This window comes from Stegostoma tigrinum, chromosome 3 (genome assembly GCF_030684315.1).
Source record: "Stegostoma tigrinum isolate sSteTig4 chromosome 3, sSteTig4.hap1, whole genome shotgun sequence".
Taxonomy (NCBI): Eukaryota; Metazoa; Chordata; class Chondrichthyes; order Orectolobiformes; family Stegostomatidae; genus Stegostoma; species Stegostoma tigrinum.
The window spans coordinates 11,131,173-11,153,552 of record NC_081356.1 but is presented as its reverse complement, the minus strand read 5'-3'; the positions used below and the strand labels follow the sequence as shown (position 1 = coordinate 11,153,552).

Sequence of the window (22,380 nt, the reverse complement as noted above, 5' to 3'; positions counted from 1 at the left end):
ATATTTAAATAAATACAGAATAACAAGACAATTACATTAATAGCAGGGCCTTCTGATTTATGTCACATTTACTTCAGATTGAAGTATTAGAATTGTTATTAATATTTTCATGGGTATATTTTCAGTGCTAATATATATATAACTAAAACAATTAGAAAAGAAAAACAAGTAGTTTCAGAATCAGGAAACTAGGGATGCGCTAACAATCAGAGTGAATCAAAGCTGGTGAATCATTGTCAGAGTGAATGGACCAAAACATATGTACATGTAAACAGGCAATATGTGAAAATATAATGCATAAATAAGCAACAATTTGAGGCTCATTTAAAGCACATGTAAAATTCCATACATAATATTGACATATATAAAGCTTTCTATATTAATGCTGAGACATAAGCATTGCATTAGTGCTCCCATTTTCCTGAATATTCAAATTTACATTACCAAGAGGACTAGATCAATACTTTTGCATTTTACAATTCAGTAAAAATCTCCCACTTTGTGAGCAGGGAGTGGGTAGGAGAATGGTTTCTGTTCTCCCCGTTCCTCTAAGTTATCACATCGCACTGTTGCCATCTGTACATTTTGGGAAGAATAAAGGAGATTAATAACTTGTTCTTGGATTTCACTGTGTAGATATAAGTAGCATACTAGTGTTTCCTTTCTGTCATTCCATCTTTAACTGAAACCTCACCACAGCTTTGAACCTGTTGGCCTTCTGCTTTCTGGAGTAGCATGTAACTATACTAGTTGCCACCAAGTTTAATGGTTCACATCTTCAAGCAATTTCCAGACATGATCAGAATCAAATACTTCTAAACACTTTAGTCCTCCAGCATATTTCTAGCAACTAGTCCCCTTCCCTAACCCAGGGTTAAGGGCCTCAATTCCACTTTTCCACAGTCCAGATGTTCAGGATACAGACAATAAGTATAGAAATATGTAAAAGAAATTGTAAGATACCTACAACCACTCTGACATGAGCAGCTAAAATGGATATGGTGTGGAAAATTTTAGTATCACTGAATAGTTTTTTAGAAGTTCTAAAAGAATTCAAGTCTGACTCTGCACTCCTTGAACCTTCATTCCAGCCTTTAGCTGAAATTAAGTACACAGTCTGAATCGCAAACTTCCATACATCTTTCCAATATCAAATGTCAGAGGTAGTTCCTTGACCACATCTGTGGATACAACACCTTTCACCCAAAATAACATGCATTTGTTGTGCAGCAATCACTAACAGTTTATCTGAGAAGAAAGCCCCTCATTCAGTAAGATCTCAAAGGAGATTTCAAATTATGTCAAGATTCCCCAAAATGGTACAGTAAACTACACCACAATAGCTTGTTAGATATCACTTAATAGAAGGACAATTCCACAAACAGCTGCACATGGCATAACCACTCTACAAAGCACATTTCCAAACTTCATGTCCAGGTTTCAAGGTTCCTCAAGAGGAAAAAGTGTCAATTTTCAATAGCTTTCTCACCTCCTCCTGTGGATGAGGTTGTTCAGCAGTCCAGCACTGTAGCATTGGTACGTGATGCTTCTGGCGTCTCCTACAAAGAGGTACAACAAATATAAAGTTAAGTTGGCCCACAGAATTTTGTACTAAACTCACTGTTCTACAAGTAGTCATAATAGTTTTAATGTCTCTGAATAGAAGCACCTTCATTATTTAGTCTTACGTTCATTAGGATTATACAATCAAATTAAACCAGTACCTTGTGTCACAAGTTGAAATCTAGATAGGACAGTTCACTTTCTCCATCTCCCACCTATTCCAAGCACTAAGCCAAAAATCTGCCTTTGGTTCCCTTTTGGATATCAGCTACATCCCACCTCTCATTCACTGGTTGAATGGTCATGAGTCTGGCTCCAGTGCCAAACAATCGAAAACATTCATTACCTAATAACAAACCAACTTTCTAACTACTCTTTAAGTAACAAAAAGGAAAGAATTCAGGAGAAGAAGGTAAAGATATACTCCCAGACCCTAACTGAGCTTCAAGCAAAATCAATTGTCAGCAATTCTGAGTTACAAATGAACATTGTTAAAGTACTTAATTTGGATTACACTACACTGAAAGTGAACATTTTGACTCATTTTGCTGTAGATGTTAAGTGCTGCAGCCTAATTCAAATTATAATCCATTAAGCAAATGCTCAATGACGTTTCTTCCTCCACAACATGATCAGAAAAAGGCAGAACCAAGAGTACTTTTCCTTGTAGTTCAGAGGGTATTTTAACCAGTATTATTCCAAGAGTATACTTCTGTCAAAAATACGTGTGCATTTCAAACAGGTAGCGCCATAATGGGAATACTAGACTGAATTCCAATTCATATTGCTAGTAGATGCTTTTGACTGTTATCTCATAGCAGAAGTATACTTCATTCTCGATAACTTGGCTCTAAGCAGCTATTTAAAAGAAGAGATTTAAAACACAGCCGCAGTAGCAGAATCTACTGTACAAACGTATTGCAAATTAGTGGATTCAAAATGTTTTAAAATCCGGACCAGGAAACTCCCTGTTTTGCTCCGAGTTAGTTGCTTGGAGAAGGGTTATTTAGCCAAATGGCTGGTTTGCAACATAAAGTGGTGCCAACAACATGTGTTCAATTCTAGCACTGGCTGAGGTTACTATGAAGGACTCTCCTTTTCAACTTCTCCCTGCTTTACCCTCAGGTTAAACCACCATTAGTCATCTATCTCTCTCTAATGAGAGAGCGTCCCTATGGTCCACCAGGACTATGGCACTTTACCTTTTAGTTGCTTGCAGTCAAAGCAGTTATGAGGTAAATAAATTGAAGTTCACTGCTCTTGGATTTGAGAAAACAAAATAATTTTTAAAAGGTGCAACCAAACCAGTCAGTAGGCAACGGCATTTACAAGGATGTCAATCAATGAGAGACTGGAACTGGGATTTGGGAAGTCTTTGCTCAAACAGCTTAGTGACATTCACCAGCGACACTAACACTTGGCTAAGGAACCCAACTGGTGACAGACTCTACCAATCAGTCACCACCGAGAGGGTAAATTCACTGAAAAGGGGATAAACACATTATGTGCGACTGAAAAAAGACATACTTTGTCGATGCTTTTCACCTTGCACTTATGTGGATAATTTGCAAGTAATGCCAAGGTAAAGGAAAAACAATTAGACTGTTTGAGAAGTGTGGCACTGCCATATAGAATGCACCAGTTAAAGGATGACTGACAGTTAACTGCCAAGTGCTTGGTTTCTCTCGCACTTTGTGTTTTCATTTCAGATTGCCAGCTTCTGAAGTATTTTGCTTTTAGTCTATAATTAACTGCCAAGCTTTGTCTGAATTTTAAAATGGTATGTTTATTCTGATTAGTAAAGGCATTTCTTAAGGAATGAACCAGAAAACAGCTGATGTCTACTTTAAACAATTCAGGGTGTGAGATGAATTATATGGACAACCAACTTAAGATTACCAGTTGGGCGCACAATGTGGCACATGCACATACTGGAAGCTGTGTATATTAACAGCCGAGGCAGTACTTTGCAGTCAGAAAGAACATGTTCACATAATGTGCAGTTTTAACCCAACAAAATAACAACAGTGTCTGGGCTATTGCGGTCATTGTTAAACTGGTACATTCTCCCGCAATACCTCTACAAATCAGCACTCTTCTCATACAATATGTTATTTTGCCTTTACGGTGCTTTATCTTACAAATTGTTCTGATGAGTACAAGACAAAAATCTTCGAAGTAATGTCTTTTCCCAGCAATACTAAGTACTGTACATCTTACCATAATATCTTATGCAATTCTTGTATCTGTCACATGATCTCAAGCAGTCTTAAGGCCTGCTGAAACGTGTTCTGTGCTCCCAGCCTGCTTTACGTCCTTCTTCAGATTTTGGAAGGAAAAAGTGCCCAAGAGAGAAAGTCAGTCATCTATTGGTGTTTAGAAATGCAAATTGAGAATTTGAGTATGTAATCATTCTCATTGGGGATTGCAGAGGGAATTTCAATTGTATAGGGGAGCTGAATCATATGGAAATATGTTTCAAACTCTGCACTGCCTACGACTGCCAAGTTGCAGCACTTACATCTATCGATAGGGGAATGGAGTGACCTTATCTCAAACCCCTCCTCAAGACAAAAAGCAGGGAGCTGTGAAGTCCGCAAAAAATGGAAGAACTATTATGTAGCCTGATTCAAAACAGTAAAAAAGAGATTGAATTGTAGAAGGAGGAACTGCTAGGGATACCTGGACAGCCAAATTATTGTTTGGCAGTTATAGAATTTGTTAGTTGGCATCAGCTTGGGGGGGGAAATAAACAAAAAACAATACAACAGGTCATTATTTCAAATTTCAATTTATTCTAATTAAATAAAATTTCATTGCCCAAAACATTGCATATACCACTTACAACGCTATGCTGATCTCACTCAAGGAATGCTGGGTTAAAAACCCATACCTGGCAATAGCTCAAGAAATGAAAGGCTTCATTAACCTATCTGAATGCAAGAATTAAAACTGCCAGCACTCTCAAAATACTATACACAGTCATTTTAGAAGCTTAGGATTTCATTTATTAGTTAAAAAGCAAACAAAGGATATAAACAATTAATTGCAGCAGGTGAGACATGTTTATACAAAGAAAATTAACATTCAGCCAGAAGTAGATCCAAATGCTTAAACTTTAGTTTTGCATATATTATTATAATATCATCCAGGTTTCTGGCTTACCAATTTGTACAACCTCCCAAGGTTCCATTCACAGCACACCACAGCCACAAAATATTTTTAATTTGCTTCAGCTTTTCATTAGATGAATGAAAGCCCGTTGTCAGAACACAGCCCAATTCTGCATCAATGATGTGGAGGTGCTGGTGTTGGATTGGGGTGGACAAAGTCAGAAGTCACTCAACACCAGTTTATAGTCCAAAAGGTTTATTTGGAACCACACAAGCTTTCGGAGATGTTTGTACCTGCAAATAAACATTCTATTTTGTTCAAAAACACACATTTTTTGTAGTCACAGTCAGTCAGTGTGGTATTTTATAAATTCCAGCTTTCAGAATAAAACCAACCTGATTCCAGATTAAGACTGAGAGATTCTAAGCAAAGCCTCACATCTACAATTTAGTGTCCGACCTGAGACGTCACTTTTTATATGCTCCTATGGCTCTGCCTGATTGTCTTTATCAAGTGTTGTGCTGTTATGACAGCGTATGAAGTGTTTATAAGGTCAAACACTCTCAATTACCTGCAGAGACTTTTCTGACACTCCACTCACATCAGTTGTATGATCTTTTGATCTCTCTGCCCTTGATCTCGCTGCCTAAAAACTGTGTCTGTATGCCTTGCTCTCTCACTGTACCTGACAACAGGGCTGCACTCCGAAAACTTGTGTGATTCCAAATAAACCTGTTGGACTATAAAGTGGTGTTGAGTAACTTCTGTCAATTCTGCATCAAAGCAGAGAAAGATTGATTCTCATTTCCAGATAATTTCTCCTATTTTGTTCTGGAATGAAACAGACTCTGGCTCCAGATTGGCAATGCAATTTCAGCATTGAGCACCATGACAAAACTGTAATGAAAATACAACTTGAATAACCAGATACTATCATGCATATTTAAATGCACTTTTCCCAAAATTGAGAAATTTTCTGGGAAATTTAAATCAATTTGTCAATTCCTTTTGAGCAAAATTGCCTCTTACTTCAGAAAACTTTCGATCTGTAACAGGATTCGATCCATCTCGACATCCTTTTTCTCATACAGCTCCTTTCCAACCCAGGGCAGAGAAGACAGTACTGCATACACATACCAGTCACAGCGTACCTACAATACAGTGAAAATTAATGTGTCAAATATTTTAAAGCATTTTCAGTGCAAAATCATAATGTATACTAACTATGATACCTTAGAATGGAGATTGTCAAATTAGAGGCACAGCTGCAAAACTGAAGGCAAAATTAAGTAGTGTGACTGGCTCTGTAGTCTGCCTGACAACAAACCTGAGAGCTTTGCTTCCTAGAAATGTCTCAGCTTGTTTTATTTGCAGAAAATGGAAGGTGCTTTCATTTCAAGACAACTGCAGCAGACTGCATGTTGATAACGGATAGCCTGTGGGTTTCCAAAGTCTGAGAGAAGTATTGAGAATATTGTAAACAATAGTTCCTGAAAGTGTTTGATAAAGTATCACATAATAGGCTACTTAATATGATATGAACCCATGATTTTGGAGACAGTACATTAGCATGGATAGAGGATGAGCCAACTAATTGAATACAGAGAGTTGGGATAACAGGAGCAATTTCAGGATGCCAAGCTGTTACTAGCAGAGTGATACAGGGATCAGCGCTGCAGCCGCAAGTATTTCCAATATATTAACAACTTGGATAAGGAACACGAATGTACGATAGCCAAATTTGCAGATGACACAAAAATAGGTGGAAAGGCAGATGGTGAGGATGACACAAAGAGGCTATAGAGGGAAATACAGGTTAAGCAAGTGGGCAAGAACTGGGCAAATAGAACATAATGTGGGAACAAGAGAGGTTGTGCACTATGGCAGGAAGAATAGAGGAGGTGAATACCATTTAACAGGAGAAAGACTATGGAAAGTGAAAGAACACAGGGATTTGGGAGTCCACGTCCGTCAGTCACAAAACGTTAGCATCCAAGTTCAGCAGGTAACAGGGATAGCAAACAGAACTTTAGTCTTTATTTCAAAGAGAATAGACTTTCATCATCTAATATAAAGTAGGGAGGCTTTGCTAAAACAATTCAAGGCACCAGTCAAATCACAGCTGGAATGCTGTTTTGGGCCCGTTGTCAAAGAAAAGATATATTGGCATTGAAGGCAGTCCAGAGAAGGTTCACTAGCCTGATAGCAGGTACGGATGGACTGCATTAGGACAAAGACAGGTTGAGTATTTGGGGACATTACTCATTGGAACTTGGAAGAATCACAGGCTACCTTATTGAAACATACAAGTTTCTTTAGGGCAAAGTCAGAAATTGCTGGAAAAACTCAGGTCTGGCAGCATCTGTGGAGAGAAAGCAGAGTGAATATTTCAGCTCGTGACCCATCTTCAGACCTTCCTGTTCTGAAGAAGAAATGCTGCCAATCCCAATGAATTTTTCCAGCAATTTCTGATTTTGTTTCCGATTTCCAGCATCTGTGGTTCTTTGGTTTTTTTTTTGTTTAAGTTTCTTAGGGGACACAGTAGGTTCAGAGATATTGTTTCCGCTTGTTGGGACAGTTTGGGAGAAGAGGGCAGAATCTCAGGATAAGGGTCATACTTTTAAGAAAGAGATCAGGGGAACTTTTTCTCTCAGAGGATAGTGAATCTGTGGAATTCAGTACCATAGAACATAGAACAGTACAGGGCCTTCGACCCATGATGTTGTGCCGAACTTTTACCCCAAACCTAAGGTCTATCTAACCTCCACCCCAACCCTATACTATCATCCATATGCCTATCTGATAGCCGCATAAATGCCCCTAATGAGGCCGACTCCATGACCCTCTCCAGCAATGCATTCCACGCCCCTACCACTCTCTGAGTAAAGAACCTACCTCTGACGTCTTCCTTCTAGGGCTCCCTTCAGAGAGTTGATGAAGGGTCTAGGCCCGAAACGTCAGCTTTTGTGCTCCTGAGATGCTGCTTGGCCTGCTGTGTTCATCCAGCTCCACACTTTGTTATCTTGGATTCTCCAGCATCTGCAGTTCCCATTATCACTATCCACCTGGGTAGCAGCTTTCAGGGAACTGTGGATATGAACCCCAAGATCCCTCTGCTCCTCCATGCTGCCAAGAATCTTTCCACTAACCCTGTATTCTGATTTCAAATTTGTCCTTCCAAAATAAATCTCCTCATACGTTTCAGGGTTAAACTCCATCTGCCACTTCTCAGCCCAGCTGTGCATCCTATCAATATCCCGTTGTAACCAAAAACAGCCCTCCGCACTGTCCACAACTCAACCCACCTTCGTATTGTCCGCTAACTTACTGATCCACCTTTTCACTCCTACATTCAAATCATTTACAAAAATCACAAATAGAAGAGGGCCCAGACCTGATCCTTGTGGTACACGACTCATGACAGAGCACCACGATGAATATTTTCTGTTCACTACCACCCTTTGTCTTCTAAGGGTCAGCCAATTCTGAATCCAATCTGCCACATTTCCCCCATCCCATGCCTCCTTATTTTCTGAATGAACCGACCATGGGGAACTTATAAAACGCCTTACTTAAATCCATGCATGCCACATCCACTGCTCCACCTTCATCCATGTGTTCAAAGAATTCATAAGATTTGTGAGGCATGATCTACCCCTCACAAATCCATGCTGGCTATCACGAATCAAACTGTCCCTATCCAAGTGATCATAAATCCTATCTCGCAGAGCCCTTTCCAATAATTTGCCCATCCATGAAATAAAACTAACTGGCCTGTAATTTCCGGGGTTATCCCTATTCTCTTTTTTGAACAAGGGAATGACGTTTGCCTCTCTCTAATCTTCTGGCACTATACCCATGGACAGTGAGGACGAGAAGAACATCGCCAAAGGCCCTGCGATCTCTTCCCTCGCTGCCCATAGAATCCTTGGATAAATCCCGTCAGACCTGGAGAATTTATCTATCTTCAAGTTCCTCAAAATTCCGAGTACATCTTCCTTACTAATATCGACCTCCTCTAGCTTACCAGCCTGTTTCTCACTGTCCTCCCCTACAACTAAGTCCCTCTCAGTTGCAAATACTGAAAAAAAAATTAAGGACTTCTCCTATGTCTTCAGGCTCCATGCACAAATTCCCCTTACAATCGTTGATCAGCCCTACCCTTTCGCTGGTCATCCTCTTATTCCTCAAGTACGTGTAAAAAGCCTTGGCATTTTTCTTAATCCTATCTACCAAGGTTTTCTCATGCCACCTTATAGCTCTCCTAAGCCCTTTCCTCAACTCCTTCCTAGATACTTTGTATCCCTCTAGAACCTTTTCCGATCCTTGTTTCCTCAACCTTTTATAAGCATCCTGCTTCCTACTAACCAGTCGTTCAACCTCTCTCGAGAACCAAGGCTCCCTCACATCTTCTCTGCCTGCTAGGGACAAATATATCGAGCACATGCAGTATGCATTCCTTAAACAATCTCCACATTTCTATCGTGCTCTTCCCTGACAGCATCTGTTCCCATTTTATGTCTCCCAGTTCTTGCCTAACAGAATTATAATTACCCTTCCCCCAATTATAAATCTTACACTGCTGTATGTAGCTATCCTTTTCCATGACTATTGTAAAACCAACAGAATTATGATTGCTATCACCAAAATGCTCTCCTACCAACAGGTCTAACACTTGGCCTGGTTCATTGCCAAGCACCAAATCCAAAGCACCCTCTCCTCATGTTGGTCTGTCTACATATTGTGTCAGGAATCCTTCCTGAACGCACTGGACAAAATCCGCTCCATCTGAACTATTACAACTAAAAAGTTTCCAATCAATATTTGGAAAGTCGAAGTCATCCATGACAACAACTCAGTGACTTCGGCACCTTTCCAGTATCTGCCTCCCAATCCGCTCCTCCATTTCTCTGCAACTGTTAACAATATCTGTCTCTGCATAATCGTGAACAAAAGAAATTATATATTTAAACTCTTCACAGCAATTTACATTTGACAATTACTGACCCCAAACAAGATATTTTAAATTTATTTGTTCAAGTTAGTAATCATACATACACAAGTTGAATGTCCCAGTTTGTCAATTTATTTGCTCTAATCTTATACGTGACAAGTAAATTAGTTTGGCTAAAGTTAACTTGTACTTAATTCAGCATGATACATCATCCAGATGAAATCTTACAAATAGTTTCAGTGCCTTAGTTAGCAACCTGACTTTTATTACAAGTTCTACACTGATATCGACCTAAACATATTTGGAACTAATTGTAGCAACGGTACTAAAACCACACACTTACAGGCTTAGTTTAAAATCATCATAGTTTACAAACATTGTGATATTATAAGTCAATGTTAAGCAATTATTAACATTTCATTTTGACAGATGTTGATGGACCAGAATAACAATCTAATTACCCTTTTAATACCACATCTGTGGCAGTGCATTCTAGATCCCTAATTGCCCGTTGTTGAAAAACGTTTTCCTCCAATAATGCTTGTTTTGTTTTTACTCGTTATTTTAAATCGGTGCTCTCTCATTTTTGACTTTTTTCTACAGGTGCGTTTTCTCCTTATCAACTCCGTATGGACCTTTCAAGACATCAAATGCATCTACCAGGTCTCCTTTCAATATTCTCTAAGGAAAACAATTCCAACCACTCCAATCTATCTAGATGACTGAAATTCCTCACCCTTGGAAATATTTTTGTAAATCTCATAGCACTGTCTTCAATGCCTTCGCATCCTTTCTAAATGATTAATTATATCTCACTGATATCTTGTGAAATAAATGATGCTTTTTTAAATACAAAATAATTGTCCAAGGTTCCAAGAGAGAAGACCTGTAAATGTAGTTTGTAGTGCTGTATTTTCACCTCTGGTCTCTTTTTTACACCAGGATGATGTAAGAAATTACTTTTTTTCTGTCAAATGCTGCTGAAAAATGTAATCCAAAATATAAAGCTGGTTGCACCTGGCATGAGCTGACTAATTTGAGAGTGAATTTTGATGTTTGCTGCAATAAATATATTAGGCATTTATTCAGTGGGATATTGGTATTTACCCAGATTTGACATGGTACAAAGTAGAATTATGTCCTGTTTTGCAACTGCTTGCTATATTTGCCTGGCTATGACTACTTAATGGTGTAATGTAAAAATTATTTAATTTGCAACACTGATATTTCAATAAACATGATTATCAAGAGGAAGAAACTAGACAATGCATGCAAATTTATATTTAACCCTTGTTTATGCGTAAGACTTGATGTGTACCTCAAAAAGTATTCAAATATAAACAAAATGCTGTATGTGCAACCGAGGATATTGAGAGAAGACAGGAAATTGGTATGCAGCGCATTGCTCACTTGACGAGCTAGTAGAGACACAAAGAGCCAAATTATGTCCATCTGCACTACAATGATTCAGTTCAGGAAAAGGAGTCTTTTGACTCCAAATGTTAACTCTGTTTCACCCTCTGCAAATTGTTCCAGGCTTCCTGAGATTCCCCAGCATTTTTTGGTTTTTATTTCCAATATACAGCAACAACAGTACTTTGCTTTTATAATGATTCTATGATTCTGTAATTTTAAAGAAATGCAATTAAGATGTGTGTGATATATATATATAAATAGAAGATATAGAGGCCTCCTAAGATTGGATCATAAAGTGTTTTCAAAGTTGAGATAGATATTTAATCAGTAAAGGTCATACCTGGCTCAATGGTTGAATTGCCTACTTCTGCTCTTCTGTGAAAGAGCAAGGACAAGAGAGAAAGTGCATGTACGACAGAGACAGAGAGAGAGAAAAAGAGTGTGCTTGTGACAGAATGAGCACACATGCGGGAGTACGAGAGCACGTGAGAGAGCAAGAAAGAGGGAACAAGGGGTCTCCGTGGATGACCAGGTTGTCCTCAAATAGCTTGATTACAGAAGGGTGGGTTCTGGACCATAAGACTTCAATATCAATGCTAGGATCCATAGTCTTTGCTGTCACGCAGAGTAACTTCAGAAATAGATCATAAAATTCCTACGGTGTGGAAGGTGGCCATTTGGCTCATTGTGTCTATTCGAGCCCTCCAAAGAACATCCCATCCAGACCCAGCACTCCTACCCTATTTCTGTAACCCCACATTTAGCATGGCTAATCCACCTAGCCTGCACATCTTTGTACTGTGGGAGGAAACCAGTGCACCCGGAGGAAACCCATGCAGACACGGGGAGAACATACAACACAGACAGCCGCTCAAAGCTGGAATTGAGCCCAGGTCTCTAGTGAGGTGTATCCCAGCCTGTGAGGCAACAATGTTACCACTGTACCGCATTGCTGCTTGTTATTCTTCTGACTGGTGGTAGTCACAGTAGAAGATAAAATGAAGCAACTCTCAAAAATACATTTGATGTCTTACCTGTGGTACATCTTCCTCTTGCGTTACACTGACAAAGTTTTCAAACATTGCCACCATTGAAGGAGCTGCAATCACATGGCAGTTCACAAGATCAGACAGGAAGCGTACCTGTGAAATAAACACAGCTTAATTGCAATATATAGAATATTGCCATGCTGTATTTAAGACTCCATTTTACGGAAGTGGCTTATTACCTTTTATCTCCACTAATTATAGGGACATTTGTACAGCTTTCCAAATGGAAAGCAATTCTCAGTTTCAACGCTGTCAATGCTGATCTGTCTCCAGATACAGTCATATTTCTATGTCTGTTAACAACACAGCTTCAACCCTAAGCAACAAATAACACGATATCCTTCTTTGGCTAATTGATTACTGTTCAAATTGCAAATAGTTAACGTTAACTCAGCTTCATTTTGGGTTATACACAAATCAACAAATTCTACATTTGCAATCTTAACATGGCAAAATATCTCAAGGTCTTCCACAGGAGGAGAAACAACAGGTAACAAAATATTTAAGAGATGGCAAAAACACGGTCAGTTGGATTTACAAAAATAATTTTCAGAAGGAAAAATAACAAGGCACGTGAATTTAGTAACAAATTTTAATGTCAGTCAAAAGCTGCACCATCAGTTGGGAGAAGGAAAATCAGGTGTATGGGAGGAAAGAGTGGCAAGATCAAAACCCATTGGCTTGGATAGGCTTAATGTAGTTTCCAGTATATGGGACATTTTAGTTGTGAAGGTACCAATGTTAAATGGGGGTAATGAAAAGGAGAATAGCAGCGATTTGCAAGTGGGGATTCTGAACTTGATGCATTCGAGTTAAGAAGCCAAAGGAACATTTTTTTCTGCTCTGGACAGCTAAGCACAACAAGGCGACTTAGGATGTGTGTGGAGAAGTTAGGTTAATTTGGAGCTTATTGGATAGAATACTAAACTCTAGCCAATGAAGTCGTTAAGTCAACTAACAGCAATAAAAATACAGGTAAAAATGGCAATGACGGCAGAATCAGGGTTACTATTTGGCTTAAATACAAACAAAAAGTCGCACACCATCTGTTTCAGGCTGTGCAGATAGCTACCAAGTGGGAGAGGTCAGCGTAACAGTATGGAACATTTGGCAAGGGCAAGGCAAATGGCATTGTTCTACTTGAGACTCAGTTGAAGGATTTTCAGCTTATCTGCAAAGTGACACTAAATAAGTAGTGTGACAATGAGAACACATTTTGAGAGTCAAGGGCGGTGATGGTTGAGCAGAGTTAAAGAAAATCACTGAGAAAACACTAAGAAACTACTTTGCGTACTATCTCGAGAACTAGAATGTCAGGGTGCCACCTTGAACTCAAAACAAAATATTTTGATGGAACAGAGCATTGTGAGCCCTGACCACTTCATTTCCAAACAATTTAAATGTAAAAGGGGCATTTATTTTAAGTAAAAATAAAGTTCAAGGTTTTAGAAACTTTCTTAAGTTTACAGAAGTAACAAATTGCAAGAATGGATAGTGAACAGCAAGAGACACAGAAATATTGATGTTTGAAAGAATACGCTTCCAAGAAAATAAATATCTCTCAATTATTCAAACCCGAGAGAGATCTGCCACACCTTGAGACTGAATGAGATTTGTTTCAGCTTAATTTAATGAGTTCTTGTGAAATCGAAGATGCTGGATGACTCTTCTTGAAGACGACGATGAGATAAAGGCAGGACGCTATATATTATGTCAGGCATGCAACTAGTCATTGTACAAATACTACGCTGGCTGTATATTAGTGCAGATGTCATTCGATTTTGTTCATGCCAAACCACGTTCTTGAGCACTTAACATATACCAAAATTTTTCCAGGAAAGATCGCCACATGATAATTATGAGAAAATAGACATTTGAAGTTGAGATACAGTGCATTCACAAGCAATATTGCATTTTTCACCACTCACTAAAAGTGCGCTGCCGATAATATAAGATGCCTTAAGTGATTAGTATTTTCTTAAATTATTAAAAATATAGGAACCCATCACTGCCCCCAACATGGTCAACGTCCAATAATTGTTTTTTATTAAACACAAAATGCAAAGCCTCTAGTCAAAACCATTCCAAATGCTGCACATCAGTTCTAAGCAACACAAACTTGTACAGTGGCAAACATGGCAATGCTGTTTAGAATGTTTCAAGTAGGCTGAGTAGTTGGAACCCTTTGAAGTAGAACAGCAATCAAGGATGGTCGGCAAACATCAAAACAAAAACCACAAGGGTGACACTTACAGCAAAAACTGCCTCGTTGTATAAATTAGTTTTCAAAGTTTCCTTGAGTTGTCTAACCATTGCTTCAACAAATTCTCCACCAAAGTTGTAGTTCCTTGCATTTAGTAGCCCCACCAGTGTTGTGTACACAGTTAACTTTTCAGGAAGCTGTCGTGCTCTAGAGGGCAAAATAACACTGTCAGATACTCAAAATAGTAAATGTAAGCCAACAAAGAATAGACCCACCTGTTGCTGAGTTTTCAAAGAAAAAATTCCACTAGACCACTAACACTCTTTCTAACTCTAACTATTTGCCCAAATGTTAGTTATTTAAGCTAGAAATATTCCTCCCTTTATAACAAAATAAGTTACTATTCATGGTGGGAATTAGCTGTAGTCCTTCCAATTCACTCTAGCACCATCTTATAATTAGTTTGTTGGACAAAAGACCAGATTATAATTATATTAGAATTATAATTCTTTTATAATACAAAATCTTAATGAAATAAATTTAATGCATAACACTATGTTTCATTCAACTTACACTGCACATAGTATTCTTAGGATTTTACTTTTATAGTTTGGCAGGTCAGCTTCTAAAACTCCGGCTAGACCTTCCAAGTTGCTCTCCAATGAAGATGTGCTCTGCAAATTAAAACAAGTAAATCAAATATAAAAACACTAGATCTGATGGTGTAAGTATGCTGTCAAATCATACCAACAGTTTTGGTGAAGTTCAAGGTTAGAACTGTCTATCAATGGAAAAGACAATATTAAAACTTTATAATTGATATGGAAGGTGGGAACACAGTACACTTTAGGACATATCAAAATGTAATTAAAGAACTTTTGTGCTTGTTCCCATCCTTGACAGAGGCCTCAGCTTTCTTTCCATGGTAAAAATCAGCTTACTCTCATCATTAAGTGCTCACTAACCAGCTTTAAGTTAGGCAATAAACTGTACCTTCTCTCCTACTCGACATATCAAAGATTCCAGCCGATCTTCAATTTCAATTGGTTCAGATGTCCTTCTCCGTTTGTGAGGTTGCCCTAGTGCAAAATAAGACAAATCTCATTATCTGACTAAAACAGTTTTCTGCTAATCTGCAATAAATAGATTTTTCAGGAAATTAAAGATTTTAAATGGAGCACTGGTACCTCATGATATCTACTGTCTCAAATCAAAAACAAATTTTTAGATGCTCGTTCATGTCAATAAAATCAGGAAGTACAAGCAACGGATAAATGGCTAAAAACTTCAACAGTTTCTCACAAGAGTAGAATGTAGCATCCTTGGACATACTACTTTACAATTAGACTCCAATGTGTATGTGAGGGTGGTTAAAATTTCTTTCCAATCTTGTGACCACCTTGCCACAATATTAAACAGAACAGACTGGGAGGAAAGAAAAAGATGTATTTATAAAGCACCCTAAAACACGTACAATTTAAATTTCACTCTGGGCATGTTAGCTTTCTGCTTTCCGCTTTCCAACAGGTAATTCTTCAAACTATTCTTAATAGTTTACTGAACTAGAACAGTTATTGTTCTTTCATTTCAATGACTAAAGCAACATGTCATCATGATATTACAAAAGATACCAGGAACACAGTTGGGAATTTGGCCAAGTGTTTCCGAAGTAACTCAGTATATAAATGCACCTTGGTTTGAGATACTGACTCCTACAGATCAGCAAAACTGAGGTTCATCACTTGGTTTGTTTCAAGTTGGCTGATTCCAAATGCTGGAATTGACTTACATTTAACAGTAACAAACAGCATGTTTTTCCAAACATCTAACAAGCAATTTCATGCCTAGTTTTGCCTTCCACAAAACTACAGCTGTTTAAAAGCCACAAATAGCATGACTTAAAAGTACTTTCAAGTTGAGGTTATTAAACTGATTCCTCTCGTGTAACACAAGCTTTCGGCCTGATAACATAATTTGTCATTTTTAAAACATGACTTTGTTGCTGACAATTCATAGCCTGAATGCTTCACAACTTCAAACACACTGCAAGGGAAGCACCAACAGGATCGCGTGTTTCTTTCTATTAACAGCAGTTTTCTCTTGCACTTTCTAAACACCTTGTGTGAGAAATTATATATAAGTTAAGCAGAAATAGATGGGATGGCTAGAGATGCTAAAGCTAATTACACCATTTTGAATTGTCGCCTTAAAAAAAAGAAACTCGCTTGCACAAAATCCAGGGCTTTAGTTTTACTGTATTGGCATATACAGCAGAAATATGTTTTCACAACTGGTCAGCTGAGAGTCTCATTTAAACCGGTCATCAGAACAAACATTAAAGTATGGTTATACAGTTGAGAGGTAATTCATGGTTACAGTAATATAGTGTATGGTCCATTGATTAGTTGTAATGTTTCTATTGATTGCAAAGAACTGACTACCTTGTCAGCTATTTTCAATTAAACAGCAAACAAGTAAACTAAAGCATTTATTTAAACTGAACATTGGTTATTAAACAAAAACTCAGCTGCAGTAGAGCCAATTCACAACCTTAGGGACTAATCTGCCATAGCCTAATTGAATGGCTGTTCTGTCTTAAAAAATTGAATACTGTGCTCCTGTTCCCAATTACACCAGATCACAACTACTGCCAAATATTAATGAATCTTAAAATAAACAGAATTAAACTGTACATTTGGGACCAGGGCAGCATAAGACATTCTGCCATACCAACCCAGACACAGCCATACAACCAGATCATGTTGTAAATATTGAACTCTATTCTTGGTCAACCTTTCAGTATCTCCACAATGTCCCAGCTGTACTGCAACTCCACTTCATAGAAATTCTCACTATCTCACAACTGGCTATTTTTGAATTAGTTGTTTTAGATGAAATTTCAGTCTCAATCCAGCAATGTTTGGTGTGAGGCAATCCCTTGGTAAAAAGAATGATATTCTTACGCTCTGCTTCAAAGGGTTCTGAGATGGTTGATAAATGCAAAATGCAAAACTCTGCCACTTGCTGGGCAGGTGGTGCTTTGCTGGGGTGGGGGGAGGGTCATGCAGATATGTCTCTCCACTCTTCCAACGTTCCTGGTGCCTTGTCGAATTAGCCTTTGCTATTCTAGTTGGCCGCAAGCCAGGGATGTTTTGCCCCTTCAGAGGTGCTTCGATGACATCCCTAAAGTGTTTCTGCCAGTTTCCTGGGAATCTCCTGCCATATTATGGTTTCAGGTAGAGCAGCTACTGTAGAAGTCTGGGGTCAAACATGTTCTATATGTCAAAACTAGTTGTGAATGATTAGTCTGCTACTAGATTTTGAAGATTTTGTCAAGACACCGAGGAGTAGTACTGCTTCTGTGCTTTGAGGCGCCTGCTGTAAGTTATCCGAGTATCCAAAGCATAAAGGAATTCCCAGTTCACTGCCACTTGGTAAACCATGACCTCAATCTCCAGTTTAAAAAATGTTCCTCAAACACTCTCTTGCTCAGTCAACTGGCAGCTGAAGTGGTATGTTGACGATGAAGAAGAAACTGAAGTGCATCATTTGAGGCCTGCATAAGGCTCACTTCATATATAATACTCTCATTATAACTGCATTATGGTTGTCCAATACATCATCTTCGTACTAACAGCATCATTGCAGTCACAAAACCTCATTTGTTTGACGCTATTTTAATTGTTTGCATTTATTTGCATATTTAAATAATTTATATCCAAAAATTAGCTGCAAAACAAAAAGCAAAAAGCAAGCACAATTCAGTTCTAAGTTTAAATGCTTCAATTTGCCAGAGGTCCTTAGGCAATACTTACCAAATCCACAGCCGCTTCCATCTCAAAGGTTAAGAGCAGCAAATACATGGGAATACCACCACCGGCAAGTTCCCCTTCCTGCCACTCACCATCCTGACTTGAAAGTATATAACTGTTCCTTCATGGTCAGTGGGTCAAAATCCAGAATTTCCTTCCTAATGGCATTGTGTGTCTACCTACAGCACTTGGACTACAGGGATTTCAGAAGGCAGCTCACAACCACCTTCTCAAGGGCAACTAGGGACTGGCAAGAAATACTTGCTGGCCAGTGATACCCACGTCTCACGAGTGAATAAAAACAAAACAGCAGTTTTTATAATTATGAACTTCTACATGGCCTTATGCGGCAGTAAAAGTTTAACTAAAATGTACCTGGAAAGTTAACAGTCTTCAACTATGCATTCACAGTACCATGCTTTGTATTCAGTTGAAGTGTGAATCAAGAATGAAGGACGAATGTAACTCGGAAACAAACAAACAATCAAAATGTCTCCTCCTGGGAGTCTCATTCTATTTAATGGGGCACTAACACCAGATTTAGACAGCATTTACCGTATACTCTTGGCACTGAGTGTGGGTAAAATATGAATTGGTTAACTGCAGGTTAATTAAGGAAATCAGCAGGGATTTATGAAAGCGGAACTCCTGAGGATTTAGTGTTAGGACCATTATTCTTCCTGATATACATTAATGATCTAGATCGTGACGTGTAGGGCACAATTTCAAAATTTGAGAACAATACAATATTTAGAAGTATTGTGAACTGTGAGGAAGGTAGTGTAAAATTTCAAGGACATAAACAAGTTGCTGGAATGGGTGGACACATTACAAGATGAAATTTAATGCAGTGAAGCGTGAATGATCATTTTCGTAGGAAGAATGCAGGAGACTATACAAAACAAAGGATACAGTTCCAAAGGTGATGCAGTAGCACAGGGGCCCAGGTATACATGTGCACAAAATCTGAAGGTGGCAGGAAGGTTGAGAACGCAGTTAATAAAGCATACAGCATCACAGGGGAACTCAATGCCAAAGCAAGGAAATGAAGTTAAGCCTATATTAGACATGGTTTGGCTTTAACTGCAGTGCTGCATCCAGTTTGAGACACCAGACTTTAGGAACGGCGTGAAAGCAGCTGATCAGGTGCAAAGAAATTTCATAAGAATGAGTACAGGGATGAGAAACTTCAGTTATGTAAATAGATTAGAGAAGATGGGACTGATTCATATACCTTGATCAAATTTCCTCTCAATTGTCTCTTCTCGAAGGAATCGTGAGGGGATTTGGACGTTTAAAAAAAATAAGTTAATAAAATTCATGTGATATGGGCATTGCTAGCATAAGTCAGGTATGTTGCTGACTCTCGAATTGCCCTTGAACTCAGAAGCTTTCTAGGCCATTGCTGTGGATCTGGAGATAAATATTGACCAGACCAAGTAAGGACGAAAGATTTATTCACCTAAAGGATATTAGTGAACCAGATGAGTTTTTGCAACAATTGGTGATAGTTTCATGTTCTTCATTACTGAGATTAGTTTTCACTTTAAGGTTTTTATGAAATGGTATGGTGAGATTTGAATAAGTCTCTCTAGAACATGAGACTGTGCCTTTAGATTATCAAGTCCAGTGATGTTACTACCATTTTCACATAGAGCAGATAGGGAAAAATGACTCTAAGGGGCAAAAGGGTCAAGAGCCAGATTTAAGGTATTTGGAAAAAGAGGCAATGACGCATTTAGTCTTTTTTTAAATGCAGCAAGTTGTTACGATTCTAATGTACTGTCTCAGAACATGGTAGAAACAGGCTCATGGATTGGTTACTTTCTGAAAAGGAAGGAATTGTAGGAGAACAAGGAAAAGGCAGAGGAAAGGCAAAAGCTGAGCTGATTCTTGATAACACCAACAGAAACAATGGGCCAAATTGCCTTTTGTGCTGTAACTATTTTACAAATTTATAAGAACAGTCTTTCAACTCAAGCCATCTGCACCATTTGATTAGGTCGCTGCTGATCTGGATCAAAAATCCATTCACCTGCATTTACTCTTTAATCTTTAAACGCTTATCTAGCAAAGGTCGATCAGTCTCAGATCTAAAATTACTAATTGATCTATCATCTGCTACCTTTTAAATGGGAGAATTCTCCATATGTATACCATTTGCTGAAAGAAGAGCTCCCAAGTTCTTCCAAATAGCCAAATTTTGATTTTAAGGTTCTGTGCTCTTGTCCTAATGTCACCATCAGAAAAATGCTTTTCTCTATCTAGCTAAACGGATAATTCCTTTCAAGATCCTAAAAAAAATCTCAAATCAATCATCCTTATTTTACTATATTTGAGAAAATACTTAAAATATACCGGTAATCCCTTATGTAAACTGTTTCTTACAGCCCTGATGAGATTTTGGTTAATCTGTACTGTACTCCTTCCAAGACCAGTGTGTTCCAAGATGTGGTAACCAAGGCTGCACACAGTATTGCAGACATGATCTAACCGGGTCCGTGTATCAAAGTGTGAAGCTGGATGAACACAGCAGGCCAAGCAGCATCTCAGAAGCACAAAAGCTGACGTTTCGGGCCTAGACCCTTCATCAGAGAGGGGGATGGGGTGAGGGTTCTGGAAAAAATAGGGAGCGAGGGGGAGGCGGACCGAAGATGGAGAGAAAAGAAGATAGGTGGAGAGGAGTGTATAGGTGGGGAGGTAGGGAGGGGATAGGTTAGTCCAGGGAAGATGGACAGGTCAAGGAGGTGGGATGAGGTTAGTACATAGGAAATGGAGGTGCGGCTTGAAGTGGGAGGAAGGGATGGGTGAGAGGAAGAACAGGTTAGGGAGGCAGAGACAAGCTGGGCTGGTTGTGTGATGCAGTGGGGGGAGGGGATGATCTGCCAATGTGGTATACTGTATCCATTGTACCTGGTGTGACTTCCTCTACATTGGGGAAAACAAGCAGAGGCTTGGGGACCGCTTTGCAGAACACCTCCACTCGGTTCGCAATAAACAACTGCACCTCCCAGTCACGAACCATTTCAACTCCCCCTCCCATTCTTTAGATGACATGTCCATCATGGGCCTCCTGCAGTGCCACAATGATGTCACCCGAAGGTTGCAGGAACAGCAACTCATATTCTGCTTGGGAACCCTGCAGCCCAATGGTATCAATGTGGACTTCACCAGCTTCAAAATCTCCCCTTCCCCCACCACATCCCAAAACCAGCCCAGTTCGTCCCCTCCCCCCACTGCATCACACAACCAGCCCAGCTCATCCCCTCCCACCACTGCATCCCAAAACCAGCCCAGCTTGTCTCTGCCTCCCTAACCTGTTCTTCCTCTCACCCATTCCTTCCTCCCACCTCAAGCCGCACCTCCATTTTCTACCTACTAACCTTATCCCACCTCCTTGACCTGTCCGTCTTCCCTGGACTAACCTATCCCCTCCCTACCTCCCCACCTATACTCTCCTCTCCACCTATCTTCTTTTCTCTCCATCTTCAGTCCACCTCCCCCTCTCTCCCTATTTATTCCAGAACCCTCACCCCATCCCCCTCTCTGATGAAGGGTCTAGGCCCGAAACATCAGCTTTTGTGTTCCTGAGATGCTGCTTGGCCTGCTGTGTTCATCCAGCTTCACACTTTGTTATCTTGGATTCTCCAGCGTCTGCAGTTCCCATTATCCCTTGTATCAAAGTTTTCTTTTTATATTCCAGCTCAGAAGAGTCAGTATTTTATTCCCCTTTTTTTGATTTTTCTTGTACCTACTATATTTTAGTGATTTGTGTCCATGGACTCCGATATCTCCATGGACTTCCACTGTTTCTATTTCTTACCTTTAAAACACTAGGATGTATCCTTTATTTAGATCAAAATGGATGAAATCATAGCTACAATACAAATCTGTCCATCACAGCTTTTCGCACTCAATCAATATCCGTTTTTAAAGGGCCCATGTTACCAATAACTAGCATTTCTCTTCCAAAATAAAACGGTTTCAAAAATAATACCAAAATTGTGATATTTCTTGCAATTTCTTTACAATAATTGATAGGGAAGGAAAAGAAGTATGATCGGCAAGCATACAAATAACATTCTTGCAAAATTCTGTACTTTAAAAATAGATATTCTTAAATGCATTATATGCTGATCTATAATATACAAAATCTAATAGCCTGTAAGCCACATCCAATTCACAGAAACCTCTAACAGCCCATAGCTGCACCACAGAATTCCAAGAATAGTGTCTGAAAGCCAATGGAAGTACTGCAAGGTACGCTGG

The 22,380-nt window shown here is 39.0% G+C and overlaps 1 protein-coding gene across 3 annotated transcripts in view; it reads right to left on the bottom strand.

Annotated features, from left to right (window-relative positions):
- Positions 1 to 22,380, bottom strand: part of LOC125450733 (nuclear cap-binding protein subunit 1) — a 62,731-nt gene that overhangs the window by 34,900 nt on the left and 5,451 nt on the right. For 2 of the 3 annotated variants that reach the window (XM_048526816.2, XM_048526814.2), the window contains exons 2-7: positions 15,293 to 15,378; positions 14,873 to 14,973; positions 14,350 to 14,506; positions 12,082 to 12,189; positions 5,707 to 5,828; positions 1,490 to 1,559 (exon numbers count right to left, since the gene is read on the bottom strand). In XM_048526816.2, coding sequence (XP_048382773.1) covers positions 1,490 to 1,559; positions 5,707 to 5,828; positions 12,082 to 12,189; positions 14,350 to 14,506; positions 14,873 to 14,973; positions 15,293 to 15,378 — 644 coding nt within the window. Of the gene's footprint in view, positions 1 to 1,489; positions 1,560 to 3,783; positions 3,883 to 5,706; positions 5,829 to 12,081; positions 12,190 to 14,349; positions 14,507 to 14,872; positions 14,974 to 15,292; positions 15,379 to 22,380 lie in introns of those variants that run through there. The other variant, XM_048526817.2, reaches the window with a different exon arrangement.